This window comes from Ursus maritimus, unplaced genomic scaffold (genome assembly GCF_017311325.1).
Source record: "Ursus maritimus isolate PB19 unplaced genomic scaffold, ASM1731132v1 scaffold_4, whole genome shotgun sequence".
NCBI classification, from domain to species: domain Eukaryota; kingdom Metazoa; phylum Chordata; class Mammalia; order Carnivora; family Ursidae; genus Ursus; species Ursus maritimus.
Genome location: NW_024426552.1, coordinates 11,423,701 through 11,446,598, shown reverse-complemented (window position 1 = coordinate 11,446,598; position 22,898 = coordinate 11,423,701). Strand labels below are relative to the sequence as shown.

At 39.7% G+C, this 22,898-nt stretch overlaps 1 protein-coding gene and 1 long non-coding RNA gene across 4 annotated transcripts in view; one reads left to right on the top strand and one right to left on the bottom strand.

Moving 5' to 3' along the window:
• Positions 1–1,748: 1,748 nt before the first annotated feature.
• Positions 1,749–22,898, bottom strand: part of GART (phosphoribosylglycinamide formyltransferase, phosphoribosylglycinamide synthetase, phosphoribosylaminoimidazole synthetase) — a 29,165-nt gene continuing 8,015 nt past the window's right edge. For all 3 annotated transcript variants that reach the window (XM_008701836.2, XM_008701838.2, XM_008701837.2), the window contains exons 6-22: positions 22,017–22,085; positions 21,427–21,552; positions 20,083–20,170; positions 19,784–19,869; positions 19,427–19,595; positions 16,782–17,013; positions 14,644–14,738; positions 14,147–14,256; positions 12,932–13,130; positions 11,302–11,553; positions 10,905–11,057; positions 6,952–7,158; positions 5,757–5,894; positions 4,142–4,272; positions 3,722–3,863; positions 2,600–2,715; positions 1,749–2,507 (exon numbers count right to left, since the gene is read on the bottom strand). In XM_008701836.2, coding sequence (XP_008700058.1) covers positions 2,316–2,507; positions 2,600–2,715; positions 3,722–3,863; positions 4,142–4,272; positions 5,757–5,894; positions 6,952–7,158; positions 10,905–11,057; positions 11,302–11,553; positions 12,932–13,130; positions 14,147–14,256; positions 14,644–14,738; positions 16,782–17,013; positions 19,427–19,595; positions 19,784–19,869; positions 20,083–20,170; positions 21,427–21,552; positions 22,017–22,085 — 2,505 coding nt within the window. In that variant the 3' untranslated portion in view covers positions 1,749–2,315. The remainder of the gene's footprint in view (positions 2,508–2,599; positions 2,716–3,721; positions 3,864–4,141; positions 4,273–5,756; positions 5,895–6,951; positions 7,159–10,904; positions 11,058–11,301; positions 11,554–12,931; positions 13,131–14,146; positions 14,257–14,643; positions 14,739–16,781; positions 17,014–19,426; positions 19,596–19,783; positions 19,870–20,082; positions 20,171–21,426; positions 21,553–22,016; positions 22,086–22,898) is intronic.
• LOC121100393 lies at positions 4,395–22,041 on the top strand. Its single transcript, XR_005832136.1, has 3 exons — positions 4,395–4,538; positions 12,541–12,717; positions 21,962–22,041. It is a non-coding gene; the product is annotated as an uncharacterized LOC121100393 (long non-coding RNA).

Below are 22,898 nucleotides of genomic sequence, written 5' to 3'. Positions count from 1 at the left end.
TCTTTCTACCTGAACTACAAGGTGTGACCAAAGGCTGATCTGTTTTATTCCCGTGTATATACAGTCATCTACAATAAAAGATAAATGTCCATATTTATTACAATAAAATACTAACCTTGTCTTTGCCTTTTTTGTATTGGCTTTTTCATAACTTAAATGACCTTTTCTCGGAGTATCATTATGAACTAATGGCTGCTCATATACTCATCATGTCCAAATAATACTGTTTATCCCAAACTAGACAGCAGGACACCCTTGAAGATGATTCCCTTGTTCTTTCAGTATCATCCCTATCTTCAAATGTTTTTTGGTTTCTGGCTACCAGATAATTCAGACACATTTTGATTCTTCTTATCCCAAGATATGGACTCAATAACCTTACATGGAGTTCATGTTCCTTTTGGTGGAAATTAGTATCAGAGTAAGGGCTAAAAAATTATATTTCTAAAGTCATAAGCTTACATTGATTTTTCTAACTTGCATGCTGGTACTATTAGCTTCTACTTTTTAATTTTTTATTTTTAAGATTTTATTTTTAAGTAATCTCTACACCCAACATGGGGCTCAAACTCATAACCCCAAGATCAAGTCGCACGCTCCACCAACTGAACCAGCCAGGAGCCCCTATTAGCCTCTACTTTTATTACAGCTTGTGATTTTATCCACCAGTAACATTTTCCTTTGTATCTTTTAACTTTCTATAAACTTCATAGGACAATGTTTGGCATGTCTGTAATAGGTCTTTAATGTCGAGTGAACCCTCCAGAACAAATGAATTTGTTTTTACAGCAAAGGGACCTATGTGAAATGATGGACCTGAACCTCCAATTGGATGGCTGTTGCTGACTAGAGTCAGTGTGAGTAAGGGTGACGTCATTGGCCAGCTGTCTGGGTCTGGGGAAACCTACCTGCACCAGAGGCAGTGATTAGGGTCTGTTGGTGAAGTTGCCTCTCCTCTTACACCCCTCCTCTTTCCTTTTGTAAGGCTAGAATTTGTATCTTCTGTATAAAATGACTGCTTTGCTGTTAGGTGTTCAGTTTAAACGCCAAGGGAGGATTTGAACAGGGCCTCCAGGTTATCCTTCCAGTAAGGGACACTCCTGATGGGCAGGCAGAGCTTGAAGGCTGCCCAGTAGTCTAGGGATAGCTGGCTGCGTTTGGGCTGGTTGGCCATTCCTTGTTCGCTCCGCTACGGGAGAAAAGTGGTACCAAGCTTGGGGTCACGTACATGTGCCTAGTAGGGCAATCTAGACCTCCCAGTTTCAGAATTGCATATCTAGTTCAGAAATGAATGGTCAGAGTGGAAAAACACATGCAGTGCCATTATACTCTTTAGTAGTCTGGGTAGATTGCCCTCCATTTGCCCTCACTCCTCCCAAACAGTACCTACCACACTTCCAATATTCTATTTATCACCATTCTCAATTTTATGCTTGAGATATATTTGTTGAAAGAACAGTGAATTACAAGAGCTTTCATAACTGGGACGAGCTAAGAAATAAATGCTGACCTTTGAGTGCCTACTCTGGGCCAAGCACGTATTACTTTAATTATCAAAACAACCACTTGCCTACATTAGTAGGTGGGGACACAGAGACACAGAGGATGAGTAACATGCCTCAGTCATAGGTTTGAATCTAGACGCCACCAAACCTTTCCCTTTAACCTCTAATATTTATAGAAGTATGGATGTTGATAACCCAAAGAATAACAATGAAGCTAAAATCTGGGTAGTATAGAAACTGACAATAATTAGAGGGATGTTTAATGATATTTCAAAGCACAAAGTACACTATCCCTCAGAAATGGGAACTACACACAAATTTTATGACACTAAATTATGATCAGGATAATTAGAGTAGAGAAGTCTCAATTCAAACCAGTACAGAGAGATAATATAGGGGAGAGATATTAACTTAGTAGCCTTGTGGGTTAACTCTTCAATGTGCTCTAGTAAGAGCACATATAAACTATAAAAAATGGAGGCAGTATCATTCAGAAGAAGAAGACTAAGAGTTTTGGTATCTTGTCTGCCTGAAAGTGAAAGGAATTCTGAATGACCAACTTGATTATGAACAAGAAGGCCCAGAACAGGTAAACCCTTAAAGACCAGTGGAGGCGACACACGTGGGTCCTAGACATGCTGTACCGGTCTTGTTTTTAACGAATCTCTGTTCCTTAAACAAAACAGCCAGAGGTGAGGGTGAAGACCTCTTTTTTAGCATTTGCTCTTCTCGGCTGAGTCCATGATGAAAGTCACCATCCAAATCACCAGACTTCTTTCCGAACTGGCTCTATTCCCGGGTTCGGAGGCTTCACTCCTCTGTGACCCAATGAATTTTGCCATTTTGTCCAAGTCGTACAGCTCCACTGGCTACCAGCTGGAGGGCTGCGGGAAATATTCTGTGCTCTGCTAATTTCACTCTTTCAGACAGAGTTGCAACAGTGTCACCTCTCTTCACTGGAACAGATTCTTGTAAAATAATTTGTCCAGCATCTACATCTTCCTGCAGAAGGAAGAAGTTTTGAACATTATTTCTAGCTAGTATAATTTACATATAGACACTAATAATATTTTGGTAGAAAAAGACATACTTACAGCTACAAAGTGCACAGTACACCCAGTGACTGTGACCCCAGCTTCTAGGGCTTGCTCGTGGGCATTTGAACCCTTAAAAGAAGGGAGCAAGGATGGGTGGATATTGAGCATCTTCCCTGGAAATTAATAAAAACACAGTGGTCAGAATTTAAAAATCCTATGTACTCTACCAAAGGACATATGTTTTCCTGTCTAGAATCAGTAGTCAGGAGTAGCACGATTTCTCTGGGATGGGTGTTTCTTTGTAAAAGACAGAAATGGAATAAAGGGAAATAAAGGTTTTCATCCATGAGGCCCTGGCGGCAGCAAGCTCCTGCCTTGCACAACTGAAGACACGCACAGGTGTCTGCAGTGACTGAAAGTTGGATGGGGGGGTCAACTCTTGATCATAGAGATCTTGAAGAAAATTCGGCCTGTCACTGGCACGTACTATTAGAAAGATAGGAGATTCCTGCATGGTGTCTATATGTGCCTGACTTCTAAGCACGAAGTGGCACATCCACCAGCCAGATGCTAGACTGGTTAGTTGTGTGCACCTTATGGCACCACAGGCATTGCCAGTTTTACATTACACCACAAGGATTCTGTCTAACCACATTCACTTAAGACAACACAAACCCTTTGGAGAGGGAATACATTTATTGTCCAAACAGGTGCACAAAAAGGGCAATAGGATGCAGTCAAAACTTTAGTGAAAAGGGCAATAACACAAGGTGTGTTTTCCAGGAACAATGCCTTCCTTGCCATGTGTGGCGGTCTACACTTCCAAAAGAGAGGACGGACTCTTCATTTTGGATATAGGGAATCACTTTCTTTTGCTTCTACACAAGTAAAAATGTCTCTACTGAATATCTATTCAGAAGATGAAATATCAGTAATGTGAGTAACCTAAGCTATATTAGAAAAAGTGATTAATACAGCAGGCCAGAGAAAACTGATAAAAAGCACAGGATAAAATGATCATTGGGTCATTCTCTGAGCCGAGGCAAAGGAAATTAAATTATGACCTGTGTTAAAACGGGCCAGTAAATATTTCACCATTGGGATTGTTTGGGAAGCTAATGACCCTGTAATTTGCATTCAGTAGATTTCTCAATGTGGTGTCACACAGTTTTTGCTTACCATCCCATTTCCTGACAAAGGGGCCAGATAAAATTCTCATGAATCCTGCAAGACAGACTATGTCTGTGGAGTACTCTTCAAGGACTTGGTCAATGGCAGTGTCAAATTCTACACGACTTTTATATAATTTATGATTAATTACCTGTAACAGAAAAAGATAAGCACAACTTTTACCAAAAACGATTTAAAACTCAACCTGTACATAGACCATACTTCCCTTCTTTCTCATGAAGACACACCTGATATAAAGAATTAAGGAATGGGGAGGATGAAGTAGAAAGGCAAGCCCAATACACACCCCAATCCAGAAATTCAAACAACAACTTGCCCTTACAGATGGAGGTCTTGTCAGGGGGTGGGGAGGGCAGGTTATGAGTTTAAATACAGTCTGCAAGAAAGACACTTTTCAAAGTAACTCACTCTGGTGGGAATTCCAGCTCTTTCCGCTTTATCTAAGCCAGCCACTGCGGCTTTGTTGGAGATAACAACAACAATGTGTGCACAGCTACTTGGCTCCCTAGTACTGTCTATGAGAGCTTGTAGGTTTGATCCTGAAAGAGAGAGAAACACATAAGGAAGCTCCAATTTCTTTTTTTTTTTTTTAAAGGTTTTATTTATTTATTTGACAGAGATAGAGACAGCCAGCGAGAGAGGGAACACAAGCAGGGGGAGTGGGAGAGGAAGAAGCAGGCTCACAGCGGAAGAGCCTGATGTGGGGCTCGATCCCATAACGCCGGGATCACGCCCTGAGCCGAAGGCAGACGCTTAACCGCTGTGCCACCCAGGCGCCCCAGGAAGCTCCAATTTCTTAATAAAGGTATGTTCCATTTTGTATAGCGAATGGTCAAGATTTCTGAAGAAATGTCTTAGAAAAGACTGGCAAAATATGTGAGGCTTTTAAACTCCCTTTCTCCTGGGATAATGGATTAATAGCTTATGAAAACGTAGGCACTCTCGGTTCTAGGATATGTAATTGCTCCTGCAAAACAGTATCTTATGATTGAGCACAGAAAGAGAAAGAGTGTAACACAATTTAAAAACTGACTGGTGAGGAATAAGCTGCTTAATTAAACAAGAAAAATCTTTTTTTAAAGATTTAATTTTTTTAAGCAATCTCTTAGCCCAATGTGGGGCTTCAACTTACAACCTTGAGATCAAAAGCCACATGCTCTACCAACTGAGTTAGCCAGATGCCCTCAAAAATCAACCTTCCTAAGAAGAAACCACTGTGACCCTTACAACGGTTTCTTTGCTTTACCATCAACTTGGGCCTAAAGTATACTGAAACCTTAAAATGTACTTGGAAAGCAATTAAATTTTCAGGAATGTATCCTAAAGAAATAATTAGATATGCAGATACCTAGAAATGTACTGTTTATTTACAAAGATGTTCATGGCAATGTTACTTACAACAGAGGGAATAACATGCTATCTTCATCTGAGAGAATATGACACTCTTATTATTTTACCCCTCTATCCATAAGTCAATAATAAATTTCATATTCTTATTACCAATTAAAAAAAAAAGTCAGCTGTTTTAAGACTTTTTAACTAGAAAGCTATGATACAAAAGTTGGATTTTCCATCTTTTCCAGTTTCTCTTTCTTCAACCATCTTCCTGATACCCTCTACTCTTCCTTTAGGTGTCTCAAAAGCCCGAGAAAAGTAGAAAGACTGAGGACACAGAATAACAAATAGTCCTTAATGATCCCATGCCCTGCTCTACTGACAGCTTCCTCACAATCAGAAGGAGGTTTTTTTTTTTTTTTTTGCGGGGGGGGGGAAGCATTTCTTTTTTAAATTAATTAATTACTTAATTTATTTTTGAGAGAGAGAGCCTGCACTCAACCACAAGCGGGGGGAGAGGCAGAGGGAGAAGCAAACTCCCCACTGAGCAGGGAGGGAGCCCAGCCCGATGCAGGACTTGATCCCAGGAGCACCTGGACCAAAGGCTGATGTTTAACCAACTGAGCCACCCAGGAACCTGGAAAGAGCATTTCTACAGCCCCATAGTAAAGAGGAAGGCATATCTTACCTGTTCCAGATATTAAGACAGCCACTCTTGCCTTTTTTGGTTGGACAGAGAAATGATTTTTCAGGGTGCCATTCTCCAATACTGATCTATTTATTTGCATGGTTTCTATCAGATTCTTGACTTTCACACGAGGAGAACCTTCAATTCAAAAACACCCAATAAATAAGAATGGAACAACTGTGAATTAACAGTAATAATAGAAAGAAAATATTTTATGAAAACTTGAGAATACTTCATTCTGAAAATAAGACATGCAAGGACTAAAATGAAGAACAGACTTGTATTACTTCATGTTACTCACTCATAAAAACTTCCTGAAAGAGAATACATATAATTACCTACTTCAACTAAAAGCCACAGCATGCCACTATCTCAGGCCTCAGGGGAGGCACGTGACCCAAGTGAGGCCACTCAAAGATTCGATACAGGATGTTGAGGAAGAGAGGGCCTTTCTTTCCTATTGCAATGTGAGCTCAAGGATATGGGCTCAAGACATCCTTCTGGTATTTGGAGAACCTGCTTGAAATAAAACCTACATAATAAAGGAAGAAAGGCAGACACAGACATAATCGGTAAGCCCTGGCATCTCTTAGCTAATCGGAGTGGGTTTTCTGCCACTCTGCTAATTTCTAGTACTTCTAACACAGTCCTGAGTATACACAGCACTTGTCAGGGTGCTCGCTTCACTATTCCCTGAGTTTAACTGAATCACAAAATAGAGCCCGAGATAACGTCTTGCCTGTGAGAAGATTACTCTGGGAAGTGATTCCAGGAAATCAGAGGGAGGATCTGGGAAAAGTGATATGGACAGCCAATATAGGAGTGTGTTATTAAACTGGTCACCACTGTGGGCAACTGGGGCTTGATTCCACTGGGACCCTCAAAAGAACCATGAAGACTCTGCCTCAGAACTGCTCCCTTCTTCTATCCCTAAAATGGGTATTTATTCACCCCACTGGTTAAGGGTTGTCCTGTGGGCAGTAGTTGTGCAGTGACTACTACACAGAGGTGTCAGAGCCCTAAGGCAGAAATGAAGAGAAATGTGGTGTTACCAGCCTGGTGTTGTCATGTTGCAGCTGTGTAAATGCAGCTGCCATAGCAAGGGCGAGACCAAAAGGTGGGCACAGATTCAGAGGCAGGGTAGAGTTGTATTTCAGGTTATATACCTAAGAACAACTAATCAAGGAGTGATTACCTTCGGGACATGCAACCACGTTGCCGATCACCCAGGCTTCTTCCTTGTGCTGCTTAATATCCCTCAGAATCTGCTCTGTCAGATCCTTTGATACCACGAGGGCAGCCCCAATCCCACAGTTAAATGTTCTGGCCATCTCTTCCTCAGAGAGGTGTCCTTCCTGCTGTAACCACGAGAAGATCCTGGGGACCCTCCAGGTCTGGGCATCTGAAAACAGGCAAGAGTTGTCTGATTAACGTATTGCCTCACACAAAATATAATGTATGCATATATACAAAGCTGTGGAAATTACAAGCAGCACTGCTATTTTATATAGGGCAGAACTATAAACTGGCCTTTCCCAATTGTGGGGTGGGATCCATTTGTACCTCAGATATCAAGAACATTTTTGCTGACACACTTGGCCAGTATTTACAATTAAGTGAGGTTTTCTGCTGCATTAACTAAATTCTTAGAAATCCCTTAATGGATTAATTGTGTCACCAGCCGAATTCCAATAAAGGTTTGTGAATGTTAAGCTGTGTCTTAACAATGACCAAAATGCACCCTATGTATGATGCAAAACTAGGTGGCTTATGTTACAGATTTACAAGAAATGTATCCACTATTTAAAAATAGTTACGCTATATAAAAGGTTAATATCCTTTTGTCCCTCCATATTTATTTTTATTTTTTAAAAATATTTTATTTATTTGAGAGAGAGTGTGAGCAAGCAGGTGTGCAAGCACACATGTGCGGGGGCAGGCAGAGGGACAAGCAGACTTCCGGCTGAGCGTGGAGCCCAATACAAGGCTCAATCCTAGGACCCTGATATCACAACCTGAGCTGAAATCAAGCGTTGAACGCTTAACTGACTGAGCCACCCAGGTACCCCTTTCCATATTTACTTTAAAATTTAGATTTAGGTCTATTATAATACAACAAAAATCTCTCATAAAAATTTTTAAGTAAAGTCATAAACACAACACACATACAATTTAAATTTGGATAGTTCTTGGGAATCTATAGTTTTGGGATCTGACTTGCCAAAACTATACTAAGTTAAGTATTTATTTATGATGCTCCTAAGAAAGGGAAGCCATTATGGATTTAGCTTTTTATTAAATAACAGGGTTAACGATCAGTTCCCCTTATTAATTTGGTGTATCTGCTGGATAATCAGTTCTTTATTTTTATTTATTTTTTAAAGTAAGCCCTCAACATGAGGCTTGAACGAACTCAAGACCTCAAGATAAAGAGTCGCATGCTCTACTATCTGAGCCAGCCAGGCGCCCTGGACAGTCAGTTCTTCAACGCTCTAGAGTTGATACAATTTTTAAAGAGCATTGCATGTCTATGAACCTTCTCTATCGGATTTAATTCCATTTCTACAAGTTGGGAATGTCCACTCTTAAAAGCTGAGCTCCAAAGATTTACTACTATGATGTTCATTGTTGTAGCAATAGTCAAAAGTCAACAGCAACATAAAACCAAACAGTGGTATATGCATAAAGAAATGGAATACTCATCTCAAAAATGATGCTATTGTGACAGCTGGATATCGACGATATAGTAAATGGCAGAACAAATAGATTACCAAACTATGATCTCATTTTAGCAAAATGATTTACAAAGTATTTGTTTGTAAGCAAACAAACAAACAAATAAATCCTTACAGGCTAAGAGCCTAGTTTCTACAAATGATCAGATATGTCCGGAATATAATATAAGCAGTTGCAACTTTAATGTTGAAAACGCCTTACCTAAATCTGTTGTTGGAGTATGATTCCTAGAAGAAACTTCAGAGGCTGATGTAAGGGCCTGACTTTCCTTTTTACTGGGACACAGACATTTGTGTGACTCAACTACAATGGCTGTTGGGAATATGGTGATATCACCTCGACATCACAACCTAGTTCTGACTCTTCGGGTTCTTGCTCAGCTTCACATACTCTCTGACTCTACTGCCGGCTCAGCAAATCTACTCACGTGCACCCACAGCTGCTTCCCCTCATGAGTGACCCTCCACTTGGCCAGTCTGACTGGATCAACTCAATCAATTTTTTTTTTTTTTTTGGTTCGTGTTTGTACTTTGGGAGAAAAACCACACAACCAGCTTCACCTTCATCTTCAGGGCTGCTTATTGTCTCATTCTTGTTTCTGACCTAGTGTACTTTATTATTTACTCCTTTCCTCAAGCCCTCATTCCTGGTCTGCTCATCTCACTAAGCCCTTCTTACTTCATGGGGAAAAGGGGCTACTTTATATGAACTTCTTTAGTTTCCATTCCCTCAAACCAATGTCTATTAGTTGACCATGATAGTTGGAGCACTTCCTCTGTCTCTTTACCCTGTAAAAACAGGGAGGGAAAACCCTCTTGCTCATTTTGCTATGAATATAAGTAACGATTCCCCCTTCCCTTTTACCAATAAGTTTCTTCAAATAGCAGCCTCCATTCACGTCCCTAGATCTCTGCCACCCATTCCCCCCACAATCATGTGTCGGGTGGGATCTATACTCACTGAAATGCTTTCTGAGCTGACTGAATCATACTGGCTTATTTCTAGTTCTCATCCTAGATCTCTTTGCTGTACCTGACACTGCTGACCAGTATCATGTTCAAACCCTTGCAGTTCACGATACTTTTACATGGTTCACTCCCCGCTTTTGACTGTTCTTTTCCAGTAATTTTACCACTGTCAACCTTTAAAATAGACAGACCACTGAGGAACAATCTGTAGTCCCCCTACTCTCTTGGCTATAACTATTACTATCTGCATATGAACACCAAACCTAACTTCAGCCTGATAGCAACTTCTGCTCTCAGACACCTTACAATAAACACACTGAAGATTTAAAACACTATTCCAGGGGCACCTGGATGGCTCAGGTGGTTGAGTGTCTGACTCTTGATTTCAGCTCAGACCTTGATCTCAGGGTTGTGAGATTAAGCCCCAAGGTGGGCTTCGCATTAAGTGCGGCGTCCGCTTGAGATTCTCTTTCTCCTTTTGCCCCTCCCCTGCCTTGAGAGCACTTGCACTTCCCTCACTCCTCTAAAATAAATAAAGAGGGGCGCCTGGGTGGCTCAGTCAGTTAAGCATCCAACTCTTGATTTTGGTTCAGGTCATGATCTCAGGGTCCTGGGATTGAGCCCCACGTCAGGCTCTGGGCTCACTGGGGAGTCTGCTTGAGCTCTCCCTCTGCTCTTCCACACTCTTGCTCTTAAATAAGTAAGTCTTTAAAAATAAATAGATAAGTAAATATTTGAAAAGAAAAAACAAAACTATTCCCACTTCCTACTCCAAATCTACTCTTCCTCCTATGTTATGGATGTTACCATCCATTCACTTGCTTAACGAGAAACTTGGGACTTCTTTTTCCTTCTAAGCACAAAGTGATTCTCAAATTTGTCTCCCTTCTATGCCTTGGTTTGGGTCCCCTTTATCCATTGCACAGGCTACCATTTCCCTTCCTGGCATGTTCCTGGTTCCATCTTGATAGAGCTTGAGATTACCAACCTCTCATACCCCCCCACAGCATTTCATCTATACAAGTCAATTACATGAGAGGATTTTATGCCTTATAAAGCTAGCTAATAAAGCAAAAAGAGGTAGAAAGGTCAGTCTTATTTTTTCTGAGAAACCCCAACAATTAAGAATTTTCCATATAGGAATGCCTGGGTGGCTCAGTCATTAAGCATCTGTCTTCGGCTTGGGTCATGATCCCAGGGTCCTGGGATTGAGCCCCGAGTTGGGCTCCCTGCTCGGTGGGAAGCCTTCTACCTCTCCCACTCCCCCTGCTTGTGTTCCCTCTCTTGCTGTCTCTTTGTCAAATAAATAAAATCTTAAAAAAAAAAAAAAGTTTTTTTCTCCATATATATAATTACAAGTGCACTAACTACCCATAGTTTTTTTCCATAATGCATTTTTCCTCCAAGTGGTTTTCTGAACAAAAGTTCCTTTTAGCAATCTTACCTAAATCCACCCCAAACTTCTGAGGAAGGACTCTGGGAATGTTTTCTAGCAATCCTCCACCAGTAATATGGGCAAAGGCCTTGACATGTCCTGAACGTAGGACAGGTAGCAGTGAATGGCTGTAAATTCTGGTTGGAGTGAGAAGTAAGTCCCCTGCGTATTGGAGAGATAAGACAAAAACTTAGCTTATGAATGTAAAACCAAAGCATATGAAAACAACAATTCTGAAACAGAGAATGATTTGACCCTGTAGACAGGCCAGTTCTATGATAATGTCCAAGCAGTGTAATTATAGGATAAGGTAATTCATTCCATTTTAATTAATGAAAGACTAAACCTATTAAGTGGTTGCTCATATTATTTCCAAGCAGGAAAATTTAAATGTGAGGGTGTTTACCTAAGGTCTGGTCACCACAGCCTTCAGGTGCTGGAGACGAGTACTGGAGAGAAGATTTTGCTACAATTTTCCTTACAAGGCTAAATCCATTGCTGTGAAGACCAGATGAAGCTATTCCAATAACAACATCCCCTTCAGTGATTCTTTCCAGGTGAGGGAGTTTCTGATCCCGCTCCATGGCACCAACGGCAAAACCGGCTAGGTCATATTCTCCCGGAGAATACATGTCCGGCATCTCTGCAGTTTCACCTCCTGGCAGGGTAATAAAACGAGAGCCAAAAAATCACATAATATTTATAAACCTGTCTAGGAAGAACTGACACCAGGTACTGTCTTTTTCAAGTTTCTTTGTGTATGCATGTTTGTAATTTCTACACCCAACACGGGGCTTGAACTCACAACCCCAAGATCAAGAGTTGCATGGTCTTCTGACTGAGCCGGCCAGGCGCCCCTACTCTTTTTTTTTTTTTTTTTAAAGATTTTATTTATTTATTTAACAGAGATAGAGACAGCCAGCGAGATAGGGGAACACAAGCAGAGAGAGTGGGAGAGGAAGAAGCAGGCTCATAGCGGAGGAGCCTGATGTGGGGCTCGATCCCACAACGCCGGGATCACGCCCTGAGCTGAAGGCAGACGCCCAACCGCTATGCCACCCAGGCGCCCCATAGCGCCCCTACTCTTATTATGAACAATTAAACACGTGGCTATACTCTGCAGGTGTTAAGAAAAATGTACTCTATTAGCTGCCTAACAGAACATTCAACCACGTGTGATTTCAAGGGAAACAGTACTAATTTCCACAAAGGAGAAGTGTGGCCCCCAAACAGCATTATCTTCAAAGAACAAATGCTTGGTTGAATACAATGTCATTTCTACAGCAGTTTAATTTTAGAAATGCTTTCATTTATATTTGATCTTTATAATCACTCTATATTCCAGATGGAATGGTACAGGCTTAGAGAAGTGATTTGATCAGGTCTGCTTAAATCCAAATGCCCTGGCCTAAAAGGTACGGCATAGTTCACTTTTGTGGTCATATGTAAAAACAGGGTCTAGGCAGGCAGACTCCAAATTATAAACTGTTCTAAAAGATGGCTGAAAGGGTCATTTTGACTTTTGGGACAGTGTGTCCGTAGAAATGGTTAATATAAAAGAGGTAGTTTCATTGCTTGGTCAACCTACAATTCATTTTGCTCAAAGTTCCCATACATATTTAAGCAATATTTCTGTAAATCTTAGGTACATTTTATTCTTCGTGTTACTTCTGCTGGAAAATAATGCTTAAGCCTGAGAATGTAAGGAATCATCTATTGCTGCTGCAGGCCAGTAAGGAGGAAATAACCCCTAACCGTGTCTGTCCATGAGGACCTTGAGAAAGATGGGGATGGAAATGGTAAACAAAGATCAGGAAGAAAGGTAAGGCCTGGCTCACAGTTTAGGAGTAACCCTTGTGGAGGGGCTTGAGAGCACCAGGATCTAAGTTTTCTTCAGGTAATGTTATCAATATTTTATTTACCTCATCATGTAATCTATAGCTTTTCTTCTTAGCTTTATTAGTACTCGTCACCTTTATACATAGAGCTAAAATACAGTAAGAGGAAGGACATGTGATTAAAATGGAAGGTCATACCAAGGAGAGCACATCCAGCTTTTCCACAAGCTCTGGCGATTCCAGCGACAACGGCTTCAGTTGTATTCAGGTCAAGTTTTCCACAGGAAAAGTAATCGAGGAAGAAAAGGGGCTCTGCCCCTTGGGCCAGAATGTCATTGACACACATTGCAACCAAATCTTGACCAATGGTATCATGTTTATTACACTGCTGGGCAATCTAAAGAAGCACAATACATAAAACGTCCACATAAAAGAATAAGCTCCAAATTACACCTTGTCAGTTTATCAATGGAGGCTAATAAATATTATTGCTATTTGGCTAGCTGCTCCAAGCACCTAAAGATAAAATATTAAATTCTGATAAGCCACTTGATCCAAAAGTACCCCATTTTTAATTTTTTTAAAAAAAGATTTTATTTATTTGAGAGAGAGAGAGCATGCATGAGTGGGAGAGGGGGAGAAACAGACTCCCCACTGAGCTGGGAGCCAGACATGGGACTCCATCTGGGAACTCCAGAATCATGACCTAAGCTGAAGGCAGATGCTTAAGCCACCTAGACTGAGCCACCTAGACGCCCCCAGAAGTATCCCCCCACTTTTTAAAAGAAGTCTTTATTTATTTATTTGACAGAGATAGAGACAGAGACAGCCAGCGAGAGAGGGAGCACAAGCAGGGGGAGTGGGAGAGGAAGAAGCAGGCTCCCAGCAGAGGAGCCTGATGTGGGGCTTGATCCCAGAACGCCGGGATCACACCCTGAGCCGAAGGCAGACGCTTAACAACTGCGCCACCTAGGCGCCCCCAAAAGAAGTTTTATTTATTTTAGAGAGGAAGAGAGAAAGTGCAAGTGTGGGAGTGGGGGGAGGGGCAGAGGGAGAGAATCTCAAGCAGACTCTCTGTTGAGCATGGAGCCCAACACAGGGCTGGATCTCACGACCCTGAGATCATGACCTGAGCCAAAATCAAGAGTTCTACACTTAACCAACTGAGCCACCCAGGTGCCCCCAAAGGTATCACATTTAATCCCCTCCAATAACCCTTCCATCCAGATATAGTTTCAACAACATTGTGTTTTTAGAAATACGTAGATATTTTAGCCATATTTTATGGTTATTTGATATGGTTCTCTTCAGTGCATATACGTCAAGAAGGGAAAAATATATATTTGATATATGGTAAATTCTCTTCCATCAGTCACAAAAGGCCTTTAATCAATCACATAGGTATCTAATTACCTTCAGTTTAGTTCCAACACCATCTGTTCCACTTGCCAGAAGAGGATCTTTGAAACCAGCTGCTTTCAAATCAAAAAGACCAGCAAAACCTCCAAGATCAACATCACAGCCTAATGGGGAGGAAATTAATTACCTGCTGCATTTTAAAAGGATTAAACATGGATATACAAGCCATTTCTTCATAAGCATGGTTACAGTAAGAGATGCCTTTCCTGAGAATGGGGGAGAATGGGAGAACGTGCTCAAAGAACTGATCAAGAAAATAATTATATACAAAAGGGGCAGACATACCTTTTTGAGTTTAAGATCATGGATAAGAATGCTTTCCTTAATATTAGAGACAAGAAAGGAGAAGACCATGGGTTTGGCTTAAATAGGGCAAGACTTAACAGCAACCTGGCATTAATTGGGAACATTTTCCTCAGTAAACTACAAAGTGCAAATCAATTCACAATGTCTGTCAAAGTTAAACTAGCAAAGGACAGGCTCTGACTTACCTGGTCTGGAGGTAGCTTTTGCTAAAGGTTTAATTTTCTTGACCAGCATATTTCCAGCTGCAATGTCTACCCCAGATTCCTTGTAAGTCAGGCCCCTAAAGAATTAAACAAAACAAACACATCACCTAAATGCCAGGGAAAATTAATTTAAAGATTTCATTTAAAACAGAAGAGACTTTTATATATACGAATGTGCCAGGCCCCATCCATAGATTTTGATTTAACTGAAAACTGAATGTTTAAATACTTCCTCAGTTGATTCAATTGTATCACTATTGAGTACTACTTCCCTTACTTATTTCTCACAGGTAGCTAGATATACTGGTATTTTGCCACAACATTTCACTGTTTAATTTTGGTATGCAAAGGAAAGGAATGCCAAAATGGGAGTAAAAAAAGTGAAAATTAGGATTATACCCATTCTACAAAGAAATCCCTAAATAATGAAACTGGGCTCTTAATGCAGTAGAGAATTAAGTCTCCTTATAGCTGAAGACAGCAAGAAACAAGATAAAAACATATTGGAAAAAGCAAAAGCAGATAACGATACTCAGTGCATTATTCTCTTCTAAATACGGCCAACATGTTGAAGCGGTGCATCTAAAGTTCATGAATAGCACTGGGAATTCAGTAGCCTTGCCTTACAAACATGAGTACTTTGGCCTACTGGGATGTAGTGATACATGAAGAAATATGTGAAATTTTATTAGAAACAAAGGGTCAGGCTACAAAGAGTTGAGGGATTTGGCAACTAACTCCAATGAAGTTAGCAGTCTGGGGTCATGCTCAGAAAGGAAACAAAGTTCTATTTATTTTAAAAAGATTTTATTTATTTATTTGATGGAGCAAGAGCAAGCACAAGCAGGGGTAGCAGCAGGCAGAGGGAGAAGCAGGCTTACTGAGCAGGGAGCCCGATGTGGGGTTTGATCCCAGGACCCTGGGATCACGACCTGAGCTGAAGGCAGACGCTTAACGACTGAGCCACCTAGGCGCCCCAGTTCTACTGATTTAAAAAAAACCTTCCTCAGGTAGCAGCTGGTATTGTGGCCTCTCATTTTCTTCATCTTTAATTTTACGAACTCAGATTAGTATTAAGGTCACAGTCCCTTGCAATTGGTCATTTCAATGGGATCTAGTTATTTTAAAGTGAAAAATAAAACTTTTAGCATGGTATTTTAATGTTCTTAATCCTAAAAAATTTCCAGCATTTAAACTTTAAATATTTGTCTATTAGTTAAAACGATTAAGTTTAATTAAGTTGCTAAAAATTTCTCATTTTGTCCTAAAACATATTTACTTCTCATAGACAAACTCAATGAATAACAGTAACTGTGATATATACTTAAGAAATCAACACCCACATTTGCAATGAATAGTTTATTGGTTTTACAAAGGAAGAGTTATACATGCTAACAAATTAATAAGGGATCAAAAAATACATTTCAGTAATAAATATAAACACAGTAACAAAGTGAGACTGCCAAAATTTACAGTATAATCAAATTAATTTGCAAAGGTAGATGGCCAATATTTTCATCTTGAATTCTTTGACAAAACTAGGAACTAAGATAAAAATACAACAGTAATATTTAAATATATGATAACTCAAGGAATAAACCATCTTTCCCCATCTTTATTGATGAATAACTGACAAATGATTGTATATATTTAAAATACACAAGGTGAAAAAGTCCTTACTATCACTGTGATTTTACTCAATTTTTCAAATACAAACAGCTACCACAAAGCTTTTCCCATTTCATTTGAATTTTTTTTTTTTAAAGATTTTATTTATTAGAGAGAGAGAGAAAGAGAGAACGAGCCGTGGGGAGGGGCAGAGGGAGAGAGAGAAGCAGACTCCTTGCTGAGCAGGAAACCTGATGCGGGGCTCAATCTCAGGACCTGGAGATCATCACCTGAGCCTAAGGCAAATGCTTAACAACTGAGCCACCCAGGTGCCCCCATTTGAATGTTGTTCTAACTAGTTTTGACTCAAACTACATGCAAATCAAAATCAGATCAGTCCCATAGAGAGAAAAGACTACAGAATGGCTTAGTATACGGTTACTAGAATTTTTTATATAGCCATTTACATCAGTTCTGAAGCTGTGCCCGAACCACTTCAGTAAGAAATTTACCTGGGCTGCTGGAGAAAAGCTATGGCACGATAGCCAATGTCCTTCCTGTAAATGGCTCCCTCAAATTTTATAGCGGCTAGTCCTTTCTTGGCTTCTTCAAGGGCCACGTTAAGATTTTCCCGGATGGCTGTTACTGTAAGGACTCTACCCCCGTTAGTCACCACTTTGCCATCTTTCAGCACAGTGCCTGCGTGGAACACCTCCAGTCCTAAAGCCTGAGCCTCAGGAAACCCTGTAAGAGAGCACATTTACATAATAACAACAGTCTACACTTCTGAAGTGGTTTATAATTTCCATAAGTTTTTTTAAAGCTTATTTTCTTTAAAGATTTTATTTATTTGAGGGACAGAGAGAGAGTGCACAAGTGGGGGAGGAGCAGAGGCAGAGGCTGAGGGAGAAGCAGACTCCCTGCTGAACAGGGAGCCCAATGTGGGCCTTGATTCCAGGACCCTGAGATCATGACCTGAGCCAAAGGCAGATGCTCAACCGACTGAGCCGCCCAGGGGGTCCCAAGTTTTTTTAAGACTTTTATTTCACTTAAATGAATCTTCACAAGAATCCTATCAGGAAGGAATAAAGCAACAGATAACAAATAGACCATCTCTCTTAAGAACAGTCTGCTCTAGGGTGGTAGCTGCATTATCATTAACCTGTGTTATAACCTCATTAAGAACTATTGTTTCAATGGGGGAGAAAAAAAAAGAACCTAAACCCAAAAAGTTTAAGACTTAAATGTACAGTTGACACTTAAACAATGCCGGGGTTAGGGGTACCGACCCCCCTTCACAGTCCAAAATCCATGTATAACTTCTGACTCCTCAAAACTTAACTACTAAGAGCCTACTGATGAATAGAAGCCCTACCAATAATATAGACAATTGATTAATGTGTATTCTGTGTTTTATATATTATATACTATATTCTTAAAGTAAACTAGAGAAAATGTTATTAACAAAGTCAAAAGAAAGAAAAAATACATTTACAGTACTGTACTCTACAAAAACCCATGTATAAATGCACCCGTGCAATTCAAACCCATGTTGTTCAAGGGTCAGCTGCAGTTATTCTCTCCTGACAGGACGTTAAAAACTAAAACTTAAAAGAGGAGAAAAGAAAAGAAAAATCCCTAAACATCAATGAATAAAACCTATACTTGATCACATCTTTTGCTTGTGAGTAAAGGAATTTCTTTTTTATCACAGCCATACAAATTTCTTTCTTTCTTCTTTAAATAACCAATAGAGCTGTAGCGCAAAATATATTCTTAATCTTTCACCTAATATAACAATTATAAAATCTTTAAAACCCAATCTAAAATCCCTAGCTTAATTTTCTTTTGAATTATGCTTTCATACATAATTTTACACTTAAAATATCATTAGACCACATTTCCTACATTCTCAAGTGACCAACATAGGCAAAAACAAAACAAAACAACAACACCCCACTCATATGTTTTTTGTCTTTTTTGGCCACCACTTCTCTTTTAGCATCACAGTTGGTAATTTGTTAACACAGGTCTTCCCTAGATGTTTTTATAACACAGGGGCATCAGTCATATGTACCCAAGTACCTACTGGTATTGGGAATACCTAATATTGCTGTCTCAGAAATGACTATTACACTTATCACCTCAATCTTAGGGAAATTTCACCAATATAAGTGGTTGTGATTCTATCCCTTCTCTTTGTTCATTTTAAAAGGCAATCAGGAGCGCCTGGGTAGCTCTGTTGGTTGAGCATCCCACTCCTGATTTTGGCTAAGGTCATGGTCTCAGGGTCTGTGAAATCAAGCCCTGCATCTGGCTCCACACTGTGTAGAGTTTGCTTGAGATTCTCTCCCTTTCCCTCCCCCTGCTCACTTTATATGCAAGTGTGCGTGTGCACACACACTGTCTCTCAAATAAATATATAAAATCTTAAAAAAAAAATGGCAATCAATTCCTAACTGCACAGGTGCCACGACTGGGATTCACAGGGCAATGGACTTACCATCTGGGTAAGGCAGGAACTAGGGTGTTTGAACCAAACACACCGTTGGGGTCCTGAAGGAGGCCAAACTGTAGCCTGCTGGGGATCTTGAAGGTCTGCCTTTGGGCTTATGGCACTAGAACTTATTTGGCATTTTAAGACACTGTTTTATTTAACATCATTTAACAAGAGATGCCTCACTTCTTATGAAAAGAAATAAGAGAAGGTTATAGTTTTAAAACTGTTTTAATTCTGTCATCCAAGTGACTATGGGGTATGCTGCAACCAGGAGGTGGGGTGTCTAGTTGTGATCATGCCTCTGAAATTTATCTGATGCAGTTTCTACTAATGGTGCTCTGACTCTTATGAGTTCCCTTTATTTTCATGGCTCTTGGAGGATGGAAGAGAAAGGCACACTGAGTGATACTCTGGAAACTTGGCTAGGCCCATATAGGTCTTCCTTGCGCAGGAAGGAAAATGGATGGCAGTTCTTTAAATACCGTAATTTTGGGTATTTGCACACCCTCAACCAACATGGTTAAAAAACCCCTGAAAGGTTTCTGATGGCCTTACACCTCTAAAAGGAACAGAGCATAGCATGGGAGGAAGGTCTACTGTAATGCTGGTCACTTGTCACACTGTAATTCCAACTTTTGTTCTCAGATATTCATTCACCTGTTATCTCCACACCCTTGGTGTAATCTCCTGGATAGCCTTTACTTGCCATCACAACAGTTATGGCAGTGCGGTTTTCAAGCCAAACAGGCAGAGATGTGCAGAGCAGGCCATCCAAGGTAGACTGAATCACTTCATAAAGATCACTTTTAAGAAGTGGGAGGATCACCTGGAAAAACATAATCAACATGGCAACTGAGAGAAATCTTAGTTCTCTCTAGAGAGCGTATTTACTGAGATACCAGCAGAACTTGCATATATTCCTTAAAGGTAATTATTTTGAGGCTGACAAATGCTGAGATTAAAAAACACACATCTACAAAGTAATGCTTTATATTATCTTTAACTATTACCCACTTGGCACTCTGGATCACCGAAACGGCAATTAAACTCCAGAACTTTTGGGCCATCCTTGGTCAGCATTATACCAGCATAGAGAACACCTTCATTGAAACAGAAACAAAATATAATGAAACATTGTATTGTGACTGAAAATTAGAATATAAGTTACAAATACTCGAGGTTCTGCCCTAACCATGGCAAAAGTTACAACAACGGTCAGTTAAAAGCTGGTGAAAAAAGAGAAACTGGGGAAGTTTTGTCAAGGTGTAAAGTCACTCTATGAATAATGTCCACAATGACATCAATGCGCTCACCTGTGTACGGCATTCCCTCCTGCTGCATGCCATCCACTGTCCTTTGAAGAATGGTATTTTTTATTTTCAGTAACAAATCCTTAGAAACCTGGGGAACATACAGAAACATTTAAATGTAACCGGGTATTTAAAAAAAAAAAAAAACCCAAACAACCATCTTGTAAGCAGTACCATATAGGACAATGAAAGGGGACAGTGAGAATTATTATTTTTTACTACCTCAGATAGGCTGAGCACTTTAAATTCATAGGCTTTTAAAATCCTCACATTGACCCTATCAAGTAGGCAGTCTTATTCTTATAAAATAGGAAAGACCTCTGAGAGATAAAAATTATCACAAGCAGAAGCTAGATTATATATTTACTGATCAGTGTCAGCTGCCATCTCAGGACTAAATGTTAAATCACCTTTTACCGCTAAACCTACAGATTCTCAAACATGTACACACTTAAAACTCGCTAAAAATAGTTTCCTACAACATAATAATAAAAATGAAAAAAGTTCCTCTACCACCTTGAGGCCCTTTTGTATTCTTCTGGTATATTCTATGCCTATTTCATAAAAATTAGACTTAGAGATAATTATTTTTAAAAAATATTTTATTTTTCAAAGATTTTATTTTTAAGTAATCTTTATACCCAATGTGGGGCTTGAACTCAAAACCTCAAGACCAAGTCACATGCCCCACTGACTAAGCCAGCCAGACGCCCCTAGAGATGGTTCTTAAACTAAAATCACTTTTCCTAAATAGCAGTTATAGCTTAAGGTAAATCCTGTTTTTAATCTTTTAATTAAGAAAAATGTGTATAAGGCACTGACTATCATCAATGAAAAGAATGGGTGAGTTTCTGAAATACTAGTTCTACTTATAAGACACCCAATGCAGAGTTCTTAGAAAAACTGTCCAGAAATTGTTTGGAAACATACTTTATGTACCCACCATGAAGTACAGAGACCGTGAACAGATTATAGTTGGACTTGGTTCTCAATTCATCTCTGTTTCACACACACAGACACACACACTTATTGAGCACTTATGTGCTGGACCTTGGATATCCAAAGATGAATAAAAAATAATTTTAGACTATAATTGGCTCTCATGGGTTAAATATAGTGTGTAGAGAGCAGGACCTAGAAGGATCTGTTCAATCCACGCTTAATTCTTCAGACTTTAGAAAAGGTTTTAGAGTGAGATTGGAAGAGATACATCTCATTTAACAGGAGATCCAAATTGCTGATTAGTAATATCATGTCCAGAAAACAGACAGAAAAATATGGTCCAAGAGCTCTTTGAGAAGACTTAAATAATGACTAATGAACTTCAGCAGGGCCTCTGGGAAGTACCTGAGGTGCTGGACAATAGGCTCCCATTCCCCCTGTGTTGGGGCCGTGATCTCCCTCCAGCAGTCGCTTATGGTCTTGTGCTGGGGGCATAGGAGCCACCGTCCTTCCATCAGTGAAGCACAGACACTGTAGAGAAAACAAAATAGCCCATTTATCTTAAATGGCAAAAAGTAAAAAAAAAAAATTTAACAAAGGGAACCATATGTACTTTAACTCTTCTCAGGGAAAAAAAGAATTCTTTTTAAGTGAGTTGAAACATAAATAAGCCTAAGCTATCTACAACAGGAATCAAAATATCTTGCATACTCAATTTCTGAAGGATCCGTAATTTTTGAGCCAGTTAGGAAAAAAAGTCAAGCTACTCTCAAAGTGAAATATTTCAACTTTACCCCCCCTTAAATAATATGTGATAAAAATCCAAGTCCTCTACTGTTATACAGGGCATGATTAAAAGAGGATAAATTCTTTTCTCACTTGCATTCAAAATACTAAACATATACAAATTCCTTTTTAAGTGCTGGGTTTATGCTTTCAGATGAAGCAACCAGATTCTCATACTCCATAAAAGCCAAAAAGATGGATATACATACAGACACCTCTTCTCCTTCAAGAAGTTCTTCAATGACAATTGTTTCTCCAGCTGCTCCATAAGCTTTATCCTTGTTGTATATTAAAAAAAAAAAAAAAGGGTTTTAATATTTACTCAATGGGCTGTTTTTTTTTTTTTTTTTTTTTTTTAGATTTTATTTATTTATTAGCCAGTGAGAGAGGGAACACAAGCAGGGGGAGTGGGAGAGGAAGAAGCAGGCTCATAGTGGAGGAGCCTGATGTGGGGCTCGATCCCAGAATGCCAGGATCACGCCCTGAGCCGAAGGCAGACGTTTAACCTCTGTGCCACCCAGGCGCCCCTACTCAATGGGCTGTTGTCATTTTTCACCATTTGTATTACGAACCAATTCACTGGTACTGTAATTTCCTTTTCCTTTTCTGAGAACCTCAAAGGAACATATGAATGCCCCCCCCCACCTTTTTTTGTAAGTTTATTTATTTGTGGTGCCTGGCTGGCTCAGTTGGCAGAACATGTGACTCTTGATCTTGGGGTCATGAGTTCGAGCCCCACGTCAAGCGTAGAGATTACTTAAACTTCTAAGAAATTAAAACTTAATTTATTTATAAGTTTATTTTAATTAAAAGCTTATTTATTTAGTAATCTCTCGCCAGGTGCCCCATATGAATGTTTCCTATTTTGACAGTGGCAATAATGCAGAGCCAGTATTGGTACAGATGAAATGAACACATCATTAACACTCTTCTGGGGATCTGGCTTTTCAGTTTCCAAACATGTAACAGAAAAAAGATATTTTCACCCTTACCACTTAATTCTTATGTCTGATTATAATTATGATATGCTTGCCTGGTACCCTTATACTAGGGGATGCCTTTGAAAATAGATTTCTATAAGGGAGAACAAC